General features: G+C 34.0%; 1 protein-coding gene across 15 annotated transcripts in view; it reads left to right on the top strand.

Moving 5' to 3' along the window:
- The window catches only part of LOC136844823 (nephrin-like), a 532,521-nt gene that overhangs the window by 54,251 nt on the left and 463,270 nt on the right, over window positions 1-15,000 (top strand). For all 15 annotated transcript variants that reach the window (XR_010854991.1, XR_010854986.1, XR_010854989.1 and 12 more), the window contains exon 2: window positions 2,056-2,530. Coding sequence is in view for 7 of the 15 variants with exons in the window: in XM_067114068.1 (XP_066970169.1) it covers window positions 2,413-2,530 (118 nt within the window). In the remaining 8 variants the exon portion in view is untranslated. The remainder of the gene's footprint in view (window positions 1-2,055; window positions 2,531-15,000) is intronic.

The following is a 15,000-nucleotide window of genomic DNA, read 5'->3' as shown; positions in this document are numbered from 1 at the left end:
TTCGAGCCCCAAGCTGCAACCCCTGTCATTCCTTTCACTGTACTTCCATTCATATTATCTTTCTTCCTTCTTGCTATCCACCCTCTCCTAACAATTATTTCATAGTGAAATTGCGAGGTTCTCCACCTGTTACACCTTTCAAACCCACCTACTCTCATAGGTCCCAGTGCTTGGTCTTTGGCCTAAACGCTGCATTCCATTCCATTCCTATATGAACACTTGAGCATTCATGGGGCGGATTAAGCCAAAAGGCTGTTAGCCATCGTTCGTGAATTATAACGATATAAAGAAAAAGACTGCAAAGTTAAGCAAAGTGAATAAGAAATGATTAAAGTAAATAACACAGATAAAATGGAATTGATTTGAGCTTATAACCAGAGTTATTCTAGCAGCTGAAATTCATGTGAACAATGTTCATAAAAAGCGTCCAGTCTTATCCAGTTTGAACCAGATGGTGGATTGGCAATAATTTAATTTTTTTTGTTAATTTTGGTGTTGTTAGGTTTAAATTTATTATTATTATTATTATTATTATTATTATTATTATTATTATTATTATTATTATTATTATTATTATTATTATTATTATTATTAAAGCCACGGCAGTGTTAAAAATATTTATGCGCGTAGTTTTTAACTATGTACATAAATATTTTTTACCACTACTGAGGCTTTTAATTCTCAATAATAATAATAATAATAATAATAATAGTAATAATAGTTCTCGATATTATAGCTCGTTACAGGGTCGCCTTGTTTCATTATTATTATTATTATTATTATTATTATTATTATTATTATTATTATTATTATTATTATTATTATTATTATTAATGTGTAACATATACAGTAAGCCCAAATAAAGTAATATTATTATTATTATTAATGTGTAACATATACAGTAAGCCCAAATAAATCCCTCAGAATTAAGACTGCACATGTCAAACAAATAAATAAAAAAACACATTTTAACAAAAAAATAAGACCATTAATCACAAAATATCAAAAGTGAACAAAGTACAATGAACTATGACACATCACCACTTCACCAGACAATTCAACAGACAGATTCTTCTGGTGTGAAATAATCTAAGCAGGAATGCAGCTCTTGTTGACACAGTCGTTGCATCTCTGCAACAGTTGGGAGAGGATGAGAAGGGTCGGATTTCGCATCTTAAACGTCATCATTATCTGGCGTAGAGATTTAAAATCTCTCTCGCTCTCATCTTGTCATGGGTTCAGTTTCCTCCTCTCCCCCGCACCCCTTCCACCCACCCCCCCTATCTTCTTCCGCTTTGTAATTATTATCGTCGTTTATTTTTTATATATATATTTTTTTATATTTATTTTATTGGTTTACTTGTTATGTTTTGTTGGGTCATTGTCACCGTGTTCTTGTGATAAGAGAGATATGGTTTGGCTTTTCAGGTGACTGATGTTGAGATATATACATATATATATATATATATATATATATATATATATATATATATATATATATATATATATATATATATATATATATATATATATATAAATATATATATATATATATATATATATATATATATATATATATATATATATATATATATATATATATATATATATATATATATATATATATATATATATTATATATAGTATATATATATATTATTATATATATATGTGTATATATAATATACATATATATATATATATATATATATATCATATATACATGTATATAAGCACACATATACATATATATATGTGTTATACATATATATATACATATACATATACACATACACACACACAATATATATATATATATAATTGTATATATATATATATATATATATATACATATATATATATATATATAGTATATATTAGATATATATATATGTTATATATATATATATATATATATATATATATACACACAATAACTGAAAACTATATATTTTCATTTTCTCTGTGGTAATACATAAAGAAGTGTTCTGTTCTCATCTCTGCATCTAAATATTGAAAAATATACTCATTCATCATTGTAACTTTATTTTCCAGGACATAAACTGACAGATACCAAACCCTAAAACTAAACAAAAACATGGTTTCATAATTGTGAAATGAAGTGTCAACGCGTTTCAGAAAAACGTAGATATCAGTCAGGCAGTATGGAAATCTGTCAATAAAAGTATTTCACAGAAGACTCAGAAAATATCTTAAACAAGAAGTGACTTAGGAAACAAGTAAACAGTAAGATTATTAAGATTCCCATGGCTTAGAATCAAGAAACCGGACAGAAATTGAAAGAAAATAAAAAGATTATTTTTTGAAAACTAAGAAAATCTATCAGGAGCCAGTGAGTGTAATGGTGAAGTCGTCTCTTCGTCAGTGAGTAAGTGAAACAAATAGGTAAAGATGAATACACAGGTGAGGAAGAGAAGAAAAGCAGGGGAAGTAGGGATGATGAATCTTCTGCTACTCATCTGCTTGTACTCGGCGTCGCAAATCTCCGTGGCTTCTGCTGAATATAACGGTGAGTAAATATCTTTTGTTTTTAATTTTTTTTGTAGTGTTTTTTTTTATTGTTTTGTTATTTTTTTGTAAGAATTATTTTTTGTCTGAAAGTGTTTTCTATTTTAATTCAAATTTTCATTATTTGTTCATTTTATATATATATATATATATATATATATATATATATATATATATATATATATATATATATATAAAATGTATATATATATATATATATATATATATATATATATATACATATATATATATATTATATATATATATATATATATTTATTTATTTATTTTATCTATTTATTTATTTGTTTCTATTTGTTTTATCTATTTGTTTATTTATTTATTTTTATTAATTTTATTTATTTATTGATTTATTTTATTTTTTTTTTATTTTATTTGTTTATTCATCTTCCATGCTATATCCATGATTTAAGAATTTATTGCATTTTGTTATCACGATTTTTGCCGTAACGCTTAAAGAAATTATTATTTTTATTCTTTCCAGTAATAATTGCATTTTGCTACTAGTCACTCATTCTGTGCGTTGGTGTAATATGTGTTGATACAGGATTTTCAAAAGTATGTTTTAGGAATAACTGATATGTGTTGTTTGGTTACAGGATTTTCAAAACGTTTTCAATTATTCTAGTTCTTGTTTCTGTAGAGAGTTTTTTTTTTTTGCATCAGTTTTACTTGTTATGTTATTGAATATGTATATCATATAGTATATTATATATATACATATATATATATGTGTATATATATATTTATAGATATATATATATATATATATATATATATATATATATATATATATATATATATATATATATATATATATAGAATTATCGTTGCATTTCGTATAAGTTTTGTAATTTTGTAAGGCAAAGCTACGTTATATGTTTAGCGATAGGCTTTTTTTTATTTTTCTTTATAATTTGGCTACCTTGCTAAACCATTGGAATTCCTGTAAGATATAAGCAGCATTTTGTTACTATTTATGTACACTTTCATCTTACAGATATTTTTTCTTATTTTTAAACGCAAAAAATATTTCCTAAAGTTTCTTCTTCTTTTTAAACGCTATAAATTAATTTCCCTTAAGTTTTTTCTTATTTTTAAACGCAAAAATCAATTACCCTAAAGTTTTTTCGTATTTTTAAACGCAAAAATTCATTTCCCTTTGGTTTTTTTTAGATTAAAACGCAATAAATCAATTTTCCTAAAGTCTTTTCTTATTTTTAAAAGCAAATGAATTAATTTCCCTATAGGTTTTTCTTATTTTTAAATGCATAAAATTAATTTCCTTTAAGTTTTTCTTATTTTTAAACGCAAAAAATAATTTCCTTTAAGTTTTTCTTATTTTTAAATGCATAAAATTAATTTCCTTTAAGTTTTTGTTTATTTTTAAACGCAAAAATTAATTTCCCCTAACTTTTTTCTTATTTTTGTGCAAAAACGCCTAATTGAGTTTTGCGGAATATTCCTACGACTGACGTCATTCAAACTTACTCTTTTGTATCGTTCCTAATTAGCAGACGGTTGATGTTAAAACGTACTCTACGACAATCTTCCTAATTAGCATATTTCTACGACGCACTTGGGCTTATAATACAGAAACAACCACAAAGAGACTTTGGGAAAACAGAAGGATAGTTGTTAATGAGAAATTCCAAAGTCTCATAACCAAGAGTAAACAGCGCAGTCGAGTTTTCTGTACAGCGTATAATCAAGTCCACGGAAAATAGAGCTATCTTTCGGTGGTCTCGGTATAATGCTGTATGAGCCACGGTCCACGAAACTTTAACCACGGCCCGGTGGTGGCCTGTCCTATATAGTTTCCAGAAGCACGATTATGACTCACTTTAAACTTATAAATAAAATAAAAACTACTAAGACTAGAGTGCTGCAATTTGGTATGTTTGATGATTGGTGGGTGTTTGATCGACATAACAATTTGCAGCCCTCTAGCCTCAGTAGGTTTTAAGATCTGAGGGCGGACAGAAAAAAGTGCGGACAGACAAAACCGGCACAGTAGTTTTCTTTTCCAGAAAACTAAAAATGCATTGGAGAAAAATCAATAGGAAAAGGACTTAGGTCATACGCGGCCATGAAACATTAAATGCTGCTTTGCCCCTCAAAGAGTGTTTGTCTGCCAAACGGGGGACATTTTTCGGCCGAGCTTATTTTCCGTCGTTGCGTTGAGGAACCTCCTCGATGTCTTTTGGAAACCGAGGAAGAAATCCTTATCGTCTCCTTCTTCATCCTGAAGGAACCTTGATCCTAATCTCCTGCCAATGGGAGAGGCGGGGAGGTTCTAGAAGCGAAATTTTGTCCTTCATTCCTCGTGGGACCAGATTTACTTATTTATTGGACACGCACACATATACATGTATGTGTAAATATATGCACGCGCGTATGTGAGATAGCTTATATATATATATATATATATATATATATATATATATATATATATATATATATATATATATATATATATATATATATATATATATATATATATATAATATATATTTTTGTGTATGTGTGTGTGTACAATGTAATGTTATGAAACTCAGACCACATTCCTAAAGTACAAGCCTCGTGAAGCCTTTACTTTGACAACAATTACTATTTTTACCATATTTCTGCCGATATACAGGAATGCTCCGCAAAAACAGAAAGTACGCATTTTACATATCACAAAAAAACACTTAACAAGAACTCTCCCCCTTTCGAGTGCGGCGAACCGCATAATTTATTTGAAAGGAATGAGAATGGATGGAGTTTATCTTTATTTATTTATTTATTTATTTATTTATTTATTTATTTATTTATTTATATTTTTGTTCGAGTCGTTTCGTAATGGTGTCACATAGGGGCGTGGTTTCCAAATTCGATTGAAATAAAAAACACTCAAGTCTCAATCAGGTGTATCTGGACAGCCTGCGGGTACGATATGTCTTGTTACAATGCAGTCAAATAATGTTATCATGTCTTTACGATTATCTTTAATTTTTATAAGATAACGATTTAGTTAGAACAAATATATGGAATTCCTTTATCAGTGTGTTTCATTTTCACATTAGCGAACTCTCTCTCTCTCTTTCTCTCTCTCTCTCTCTCTCTCTCTCTCTGTGTGTGTGTGTGTGTGTTATGATGTATTTCTCTGTGTATGTTTTAAAAAGTAATTCAACTAATACGACTCTTGTAAAATGCTATAATATGACAATCCCATTTTCGTGTCCTTTCCTTTTTTCAGTACTATGGGCCTCTCTCTCTCTCTCTCTCTCTCTCTCTCTCTCTCTCTCTCTCTCTCTCTCTTTGTTATCATGTCTTTTCATTCATCTCATTTTTGAATAACTTCTTTTGTTAATACTAAATTATGGAATTCCTTTTGTGTTTAATTTTCTTAAGATTCTGGCGAATCCCTCTCTCTCTCTCTCCTCTCTCTCTCTCTCTCTCTCTCTCTGGTCATCATTTCTTTCTGTAAATCCTTTTAGTTATTCATACCTACTGAGAACGTTAGCTTTTGACGTAAAATTTCCCAACTCTTCACAAACAAGTTTTCCTTCTTCTGCAAAAGTAATTTCTCCTCATTCATAAGTACGAAACTGCCTTCACCATTTCCCAGAAACGTTTGTTATTTACAGTTTGTGGTTTCGTGAAAGAACCAACAAACCAGCGGACCATAACAACAAAAGGAAATAAATACAGTCGCAGCGCAAATCGTAACACCAAAATACCTTTTGTACTCTGAAGGGGAGATGGAAAATGGAACGCCACGCATGTTTTCGGGAGGGCAGACTTGTTATTCCCCAACCGCCCGCAGTGCTTTAAATCACCTCCAATATCCTCACCCACCCCTCCTCCCATCGTCCCCACCACACCCTCAAGAGGAAAGGACTTTCCTTAAAGCGCTCGAATTCGCGACACAGTCGAAAGAAGAAGACGACTGTAAACAATTCGTCTCCCGTCCTCCCATTCGTCGTGAATAGGTTTGTTTAGAGAGAGCCGTTTCAAAGCCGAGAGAGAGGCAGCCGAGTTATAACGAATAATGCGCGGCCGGGGGACAGAGGAAAGCACTCTCCACGCTTCAGCCTGTTTTGTGTAGGAATTTGGACCTCGTAAACCACCTTGTATTTCCCCCACGACGGGCACATTTGTTAGTGCCGCCTGGCCGACTGATGTTTGCATTTACTCCAGCTTGAAGCAGACGCGTCATGAATGAGTGCCTGCACTCCGCAAGCATCCCAAACAGGGACGGCTTCCCCTTGCTTGCACAAACGGAGAGGGGGACCGAAAAAGATTTCGCATTTTTATAAATAGGTGCGCTGTGGCGTGTGACGCTTCTCGCAAAAGCTTTCTTGGCGTTCTTCTAGTTAACGGGGACACTCTGCGGCTTTCCACTTTGATGATGGAAAGGTCTCAGAACTAACTGCCGAGGCCGAAGACGAGCAAACACGTCGACCACAAAAGGTCAGTTCGTGAATGTGAATGCTCATTAAAAGTGTTTTTCGAGTCTTGTGTCATTTTGTAAGGTTTGCTTTCCGTTGCACGCGTTGTTATCGTGGTAAATGAATCTTCTGGAGAATAGCATGCATAAAGAAGTAGCCTTGAATTTTTTTTGTTTTTTAAGAAAAGGAAGCCAAAAACAACCTAGTCTAGCCTAGCTTACTGCTTAGAGCTTATGCCCTCTAACCAAGCTTAATGCTTAGAACTTAAGCTTGCTCGCCCAGCTTAGTGCTTAAAGCTGACCCAGCTTACTTGCTAGAGCTTAGGCTTTCTACCCTAGCTCAATGCTTAGAGCCTAGGCTTCCAAACCCAACTCTTCGCTTAGAGCTTAGGCTTTCTAACCCAGCTCACTACTTTGGGCTTAGACTACCTAAACCCAGCTTACTGCTGAAAGCATAAGCTTGTACTTGACCATCACTGCTATAACAGTCTGTACCCACAAGGCAATCTCTCACCTTCTTTCGTCAAAGTCTAAGACATCAAATGACAACAAAAGGAAATCCTCACTTGCTTTTATAGGAGACAGCCTCAGGGGACTCGCATTGTACAGCAGATAAGGAAGGACTTTTTGGCAAAGGAAAGATACACAGAGCTTAAGCTTCCGCGGTCAGCCAGCTTCCTTGAGTCGAAACATTCCTAGGAAGTTTGGTCTCTCCGTGCTCTCTCTGGTTGCCAACATTCCTGCTCATCGGGAGGATCTATTTTTCAAAAAAGGACATTCTTACGTTTGAAAAAAAAGGACATCTCTTATATTTGGCAGAAGGACAGTGCTTTCGTTTTGCTGTGCTTTTTGTTCTCGAGATTGTGGTGTGATTATTTTTCGGATTTTCGTGAAGAAGGATAATGTTATTTTCGTTAAAATGATTTTGTTTTTCTAGTATGTTTTTTCTTGAAAGAGTAATGATATATTTCCTCGACGTATTTCTGTTCTTGAGACTGTGGTATATTCATTTTGTGGATTTTCGTGTGAAAGGATAGTGTTATTTTCATTACAATGACTTTGGTTGTTATGCTATGCTTTTCTTGAAGGAGAAATGATATACTTATTCTACATATTTATTGTCCTGAAAAGATTAATGTTACGTTCATCAAAATAGGTTTTATTTGTATTAATCAAAGTTAACTTTATTTGCCTTTCATAAAAGAACAGTGATACCCAGTTTGCTGACCATTGCTTTTAGTATACTGTTTTTTTTATATTATTATTAATATAGTAACACTCAGTGGTAGCTAAAAGTCAAGCTTTGTTAAAATGGAGACATTCTGAATTCAACACTGTCTGCTATTCTTGTTTCTCTCCCTCCTTATGCTCCGGAACTCCTTGTTGTTCTGTGTGTTTCCTGAAATGTCTGTTCTTACATTTATTGTTACGAGGAATTTGTTGATAAAAGAAAGTTTATATTTAGGACGGTCTTGATATTCTCGTTTTCACCTGAGAAATATAACTCTATTTGAAATTTAGGTAATTAACCGATCTTTTAAGGTAAATACAAATTCTTGCCGATAGAATAAAAAAAAAATCTAACCTTCTTGCCTTTAAAAGTCGGAAAATTGAAACGATTTTTTTTCCCTTTCTTCAAGAAAAAAAAAAACAAGAATGTTTAAACAGGTTCCTCGTCCTCCGAATTCTCTCTCTCTCTCTCTCTCTCTCTCTCTCTCTCTCTCTCTCTCTCCATTTGAAATTTAGGTAATGAAATCGATCTCCTTTAAGGAAATAAAATTTGCTGATAGGATAAAAAAATCTAACCTCCTGCCTTTTTAAAAGACGGAAAATTAAACGATTTTTTTTTTAAGAAAAACAAGAATGTTTAAACAGGTTTTCATCCCGAATTCTTCTCTGTCTGTCTCTCTCTCTCTCTCTCTCTCTCTCTCTCCATTTGAAATTTAGGTAATGAAATCGATCTCCCTTTAAGGTAAATACAAATTCTTGTTGATAGGATAAAAAAAAATCTAACCTCCCTGCCTGTAAAAGACGGAAAAAAAATTCAAACGATTTTCTCTCTCTAAAAACAAAAAAGAATGTTTAAACAGTTTTCTCGTCCCCCAATTCTTGTTAGATCCCCGTCGTAAACACGAGATATTTTTAGACACAGAAGTGTACACCGCGTCGATGTTAATAAGTGATTTTCCACTACTACTGAAGGCACATCTATCAAAGACCTGTTAAATATTGTTTAGGTAATCAAACAGTAGTACAGTGATGTTTGATATGAGTATGTGATTTTTTTTTTTATTGCAGAAGGGATATCGATCATAGAATATCTGTGTATAATGGTAGTGTAAAATTAGAATTTCGGTATGGTAAAAACCAGTTTTTTATATGAATTATAAGCCTTTGCCTTTTTAGTTTTCTGTAAAAGAAAACTATTAAGATGGCTATTTCCCTGTCCGCCCGCACTTTTTCTATCCGACTAGATCTTTAAATTACTGAGGTCTAGCGGCTGCAAATTGGTACGTTGATCGATCCACCCTCCAATCATCAAACATACCAAATTGCAGCTCTCTCAGCTCAGTAGAAGTTTTATTTTACTTAAGGTTGGGTGTTAGCCATGATCGTGCTTCTCTGGCAACGCTGTAGGACATGCAACCACCGGGCCGTGGCTGAAAGTTTCATGGTCCGCGGCTCATACAGACATATATGGAGACCACCGAGAGATAGATCTATTTTCGGCTGGCCTTGATTATACGGGGGCTGTACAGAAGACTGATTATGTTGAGGAAACTGCGGCGCATTTTTTAATTTGTTGAATTAAGGCGAATGACTGTAAACTTAGTTTCTTTTATTTGGTCATTCTATAAGAGTAGTGAATATATGGTATATATATATATATATATTTATATATATACATATATACATATATATATATAGTATATATATATATATATATATATATATATATATATATATATAGATAAAATCCAAGAAGGAAAACGGAACACTGGAGTGTTATGAGGCCTTTCGACACTTACGTCCTTTACTGTGGATTTTATCTTAGTTATATATTTATCACGTTCCATATTTTCGTCATTCAGTTATATATATATATATATATATATATATATATATATATATATATATATATATATATTGAGAGAGAGCATATATATATATATATATATATATATATATATATATATATATATATATAGAGAGAGAGAGAGAGGCAAGTCTACTCATAGCTCCAACCTCCTCGTATAATAATGTCACAGTGTTTATGGGCACACGAAGCACCACACACTACAATAATTGAAAAAGGGAAAGAACTGCGCATATAAGCGATACAAACTCTGAATTAAAGGGCTTCATAAAACACTTAACGTGCCACGCGGGAGCAACGCAGGCAGTCGCTGGAAGGCTTTGCAGGGGCAGCCGCCCCCTTTGTTTGTGTGTTAATAAGGTCACGGGAGATTTGCCCTGTTTTATTAGCGACAACAAACAACCGCCTCGCGCAGGGGGAAAGGAGAATTTATCGAATTTATCGCCCGAGGTAAGAAACAATACTGGAAATTTACGGCGCGAACTGAGAAACAATAATCACAGAGACCCCTCTCGGGCCATATTTTGAACTCGGGCGGATAATCACGACGTTGGAAGGACTAAATGATCCCAATTACGGAAATTATTGGCCCTCGTTACCCAAGGGTCGGTTTTCACGCTTCGACCTCGCAGAAGCGACGGCTCTGTGCGCTCGATCGCCTTCTGACATGCAACGCGAATTGCATTATTTTGACTAACTGGAAACTCCGTCTCAAAGAGTTACCAACTGTCAAAATATTGTCGACTTTATGTTTCAACTTGGCGTTCTCGCCACGGTATAAATTCGATTCCCGGGCGATCCAGCGCTTACACTTTACTCTTTACATTCTGGGGAGTCGAGATTTATCCCCGTTCGGAGATGTATGTCATCACCGAGACGCAGCAGGAATCTACGAATGACGTAACATGTGGGAGGGCAGAAAGAGGGAGAGAAAGAGATGGAGAGGTTGGGTATGAATGGTCGGGCAAAGGAGAAATTCTTGAGCTTATTGGAGAGACCCGCATGATTGTGCGTACGTGTTTGGAAGACGCTGTGTGTGTATGTGTTGACATTTATTTTTGTGTCTGAATTAAGTGGAATTATGGCCGGGCTCGGGTGTTTTCTCGTTCTACTTTGCATGTATTTCTTAAGAGAAACATTATAGCAACGTTCGCTCTTATTAGAGGCAGCAGCTCTGTATTTTTCATCAGAATTCCAGTAAATAGAAACCAAATCTACATGAAGTTATATAGAGGTCGTTTTGAATCACTGAATTATCATCATATTTCATCACGAAAAAAACATCCAAAGACGATTTTGTGAAATTTTCGTCAAATACCCAATGATGATGATTAGCCTAAGAAGACTAGACAGGCACCTTTACGAAAGAAATCAGGCAGATTCATCAGGGATGACTGATACGACAATGAATTGAGCCTTGGTACTGTTCCACGGCGTACTCAGATGTACCCTTTGATTACCGGAAATGTTTTGCAATTAGACTTTGCCCAAAAAGTAGCTTGAATAAACTCAATGGGAAACACATTCTCCAAATGGAATACTGAAATATCAACAACACTGAAACTAAATGGCCTATTGATATATTCTAATATAAACAAGGCCACGTCACAACTGAACGTGGCCATGTGTAAAAAGAGTTGGTGAACAAATTACCTTTACAAGCTTTGCATACCGCAGTTAATGCACTGCAAGTTTGCTGATAACATGAGAACATGCCAGACGTTGTCGCAGGTTCCCAAAACGAGGAGAAATATGCTGGCGTCTGCATTTCTTGCACTTTAAAATTCTTTCTACTTTTACGATTCCTTTTCCTAAACTGCTCAGTGATATTTCCTTCTAAACAAGTTATTGAATTTTTTTTATAAACTGGTCAGTGTTCTGTCTTCTAAACCTGTCAGTGATTCTTCATTCCAAACTAGTCAGTGATTCCTCCTTCTAAAAATGGTAGTGATCAGTGATTCTACCTTCAAGCTGGTCAGCGATTATCACATCTGAGCTGGTCGTTTATTTTTCTATTAAATCAGTCGATGGTCCCCTCCTCTAAACCAGTTAGTGATTACTTTTTCCAATCAAGCCAAGTGATTTTTCCTTCTAAATCGGTCACTGATTCCTTCTTCCAGTCAGTTCAGTAATTCTTACTCCTAATCCAATCTGTAATTCTTCCTTCTACACTGAGCAGTGATACATTCCAAACAAATCGGTAATTATTCCTTCTAAACCTATCAGTGATTCCTTCTAAACCAGTCAGTGACGCACTCCACTCAAATCAGTAATTATTCCTTCTAAACCTATCAGTGATTCCTTCTAAACCAGTCAGTGACACACTCCAAACAAATCAGTAATTATTCCTTCTAAACCTATCAGTGAATCCTAAACCAATCTGTAATTCTTCCTTCTAAACCAATCAGTGACTCTTCCTTCTACGCTGATCAGTGATTCTTTCTTTCAAACCAATCAGTTATTCTTCCTTCTAAACCGATCAGTGATTCTTCCTTCCAAACCAATCAGTTATCCTTCCTTCTAAACCGATCAGTGATTCCTTCCTTCTAAACCGATGAGTGATTCCTTCTGAACTAATCAGTAATTCTTCCTTCTACACTGATCAGTGATTCTTCCTTCTACACTGATCAGTGATTCTTCCTTCCAAACCAATCAGTTACCCTTCCTTCTAAACCGATCAGTGATTCCTTCTGAACCAGTCGGTAATTCCTCCTTCCACAATGATCAGTGATTCTTCCTTCCAAACTAGTCCGTGATTTTTCCTTCCAAACCAGTCAGTTGTCCTTCCTTCTAAACCGATCAGTGATTCTTCCTTCCAAGCCACTCAGTTATCCTTCTTTCTAAACCAGTCAGTGACTACTCCTCCCTCAACCTTTCAGCGATCCGCTGGAAACACTCACCCTTGACTCACCCTTAACTCAACCCTCGCTCTTTCAACTTTGGATATCCGAAGCCTCTGCCTTATTGGGAATACCTCCGGACCCTCAATTTGTATTCTTTGGCAAGAAGGAAAAGATATCCGATACACTTCAAAAGGCCAGAGTCGAGTTTCCAGCCTTTACTTTCATCGCTGGAAACTCGACTCTTGTTCCTGATGTATGGGTCGTAACTATGCTCCAGCCACATTCTTCACCCTTTCCAGTTCTTCTTCTTTTCGGTTTTGTTTTTGTTTCAGGACCGGGCTACGTGAGGACATTCGGTTGCTCGTTCCAATGGCGTTTGCGCGATAATGAGGGATAGCGGAATGACATTCCTCCAGTTATAAGCGTGACATGAATTTTGTAGGCTATGATCTATTCGGTTCGTTAATTGATTGCGTGATTTATCTTTGTTAAATCAGTTTGTTGACTGGCTTTAATAGAAAAGTTGCTCTAAAAAACTGCCCTGAAAATTAATGCTCGATTTAATTTCGTAGAAAAGTTGCTCAAAAAGTTCTGAAATTTGATTGTCGACTGTCATTCACAGAAAAGTTGCACAGAAAGTGCCCAAATAATGAATGCTGGACTTACTTTCACAGAAAAGTTACAAAAAAGTGCTCTGAAAATTTATTATCGTCTGATTTTCACAGGAAAGGCAAAAAAGTGCAAAGCCCTGATAATCAATGCTGATTTTACCCACAAAAATTTGCTCAAGAAAGTGCTTTGAAAATTAATACTCAACGTGCGTTCACAGAGTTGCTCAAAAAAGTGCTCCGAAAATAAAAGCTCCATTTACTTTCACAGAAAAAGTGCACAAAAAGTGTTCTGAATATTAATGTTCGACTCAATTTCAGAGAAAAGCTGTTTAAGAAAAGTGCTCCGAAAAGGAATTATCGACCGTCACAGAAAAGTTGCTCAGAAAAGTGCCAAGAAAATTAATACTCCACTTACCTTCACAGAAAAGTTGCACAAAAAGTGCTTTGAATTTTAATGCTTGACCTACTCTCACAGATAATTTGCTCAAAAATGTGCCATAGAAAAAGGTGCTCTGATTGGAAAAATCACAAAGCTTATTTCCCCACTGAAATGTTCGATTCCTATGCAAATGTGTACCTTTGAGGAAATGAGGCATAATGGGAATCACTTTCTGCGATTTGAAAATTGGAAATGAAAACGTCTTACAATTTTCTCTTTCGTTTTTATTTTAATGACAGTATTCTCTTTTGACACCTGAATAAGGATTATAATCTTGATAACATTCTGTTCTGTATCAGGACCAAATTCTTCCAAATTATTATTATTATTATTATTATTATTATTATTATTATTATTATTATTATTATTATTATTATTATTATTATTATTATTATTATTACCTGTACGTTAACAAGAATAAAAAAAAATAGACTTTTCTCAAAATTGAAGGAAACTCATTTACCGCGCGACATGAAAAGTGGGAATAGTTTATGGGAGTCTAAATGTTCCCTGACACTTTGAGAAGTTTTAAGAATTCAGACATCCAGGACAAGAGAGAGAGAGAGAGAGAGAGAGAGAGAGAGATTTCAGAATTCGAGAGACAGCATTGTCATCTAGTTTTGGTTTCATTTATTTTTCATTATTTGCATGTCTTAAATTTGCCCATTTCTTCAGGAGTTGATAACTGATGTTTTCTGATTTTTTCTTATCATTATTAATATGTAATTACTTGAAATTATCTTTATTTTTTATGTAATTTTTTAACATTACCAACGTGTAATTCTGCCCAATTAGTTTCATTTAAGCTATAAAAGTGGCATTTTTTTTTAAATAATTTTTCTATTTCTATTTAAGTGTCGACTATGCAAATTTTATCGCTCTTCCGTCTCAAGGGCAGTAAAAGTAAACTAACATGCTTGTTTGAGTGTTTGTTTGTTCTTGTTATAACTTTGTTTGCTTTTGCGTTCGTTTGTTTGTGAAGATTAAGCTCAGGATACCGTGAAGACAATTCAAAATTAGCTACCT

Source organism: Macrobrachium rosenbergii, chromosome 2 (genome assembly GCF_040412425.1).
Source record: "Macrobrachium rosenbergii isolate ZJJX-2024 chromosome 2, ASM4041242v1, whole genome shotgun sequence".
In the NCBI taxonomy this organism is placed as follows: domain Eukaryota; kingdom Metazoa; phylum Arthropoda; class Malacostraca; order Decapoda; family Palaemonidae; genus Macrobrachium; species Macrobrachium rosenbergii.
The sequence above is the reverse complement of the archived record's forward strand: the minus strand, read 5'-3'. Positions and strand labels throughout refer to the sequence as shown.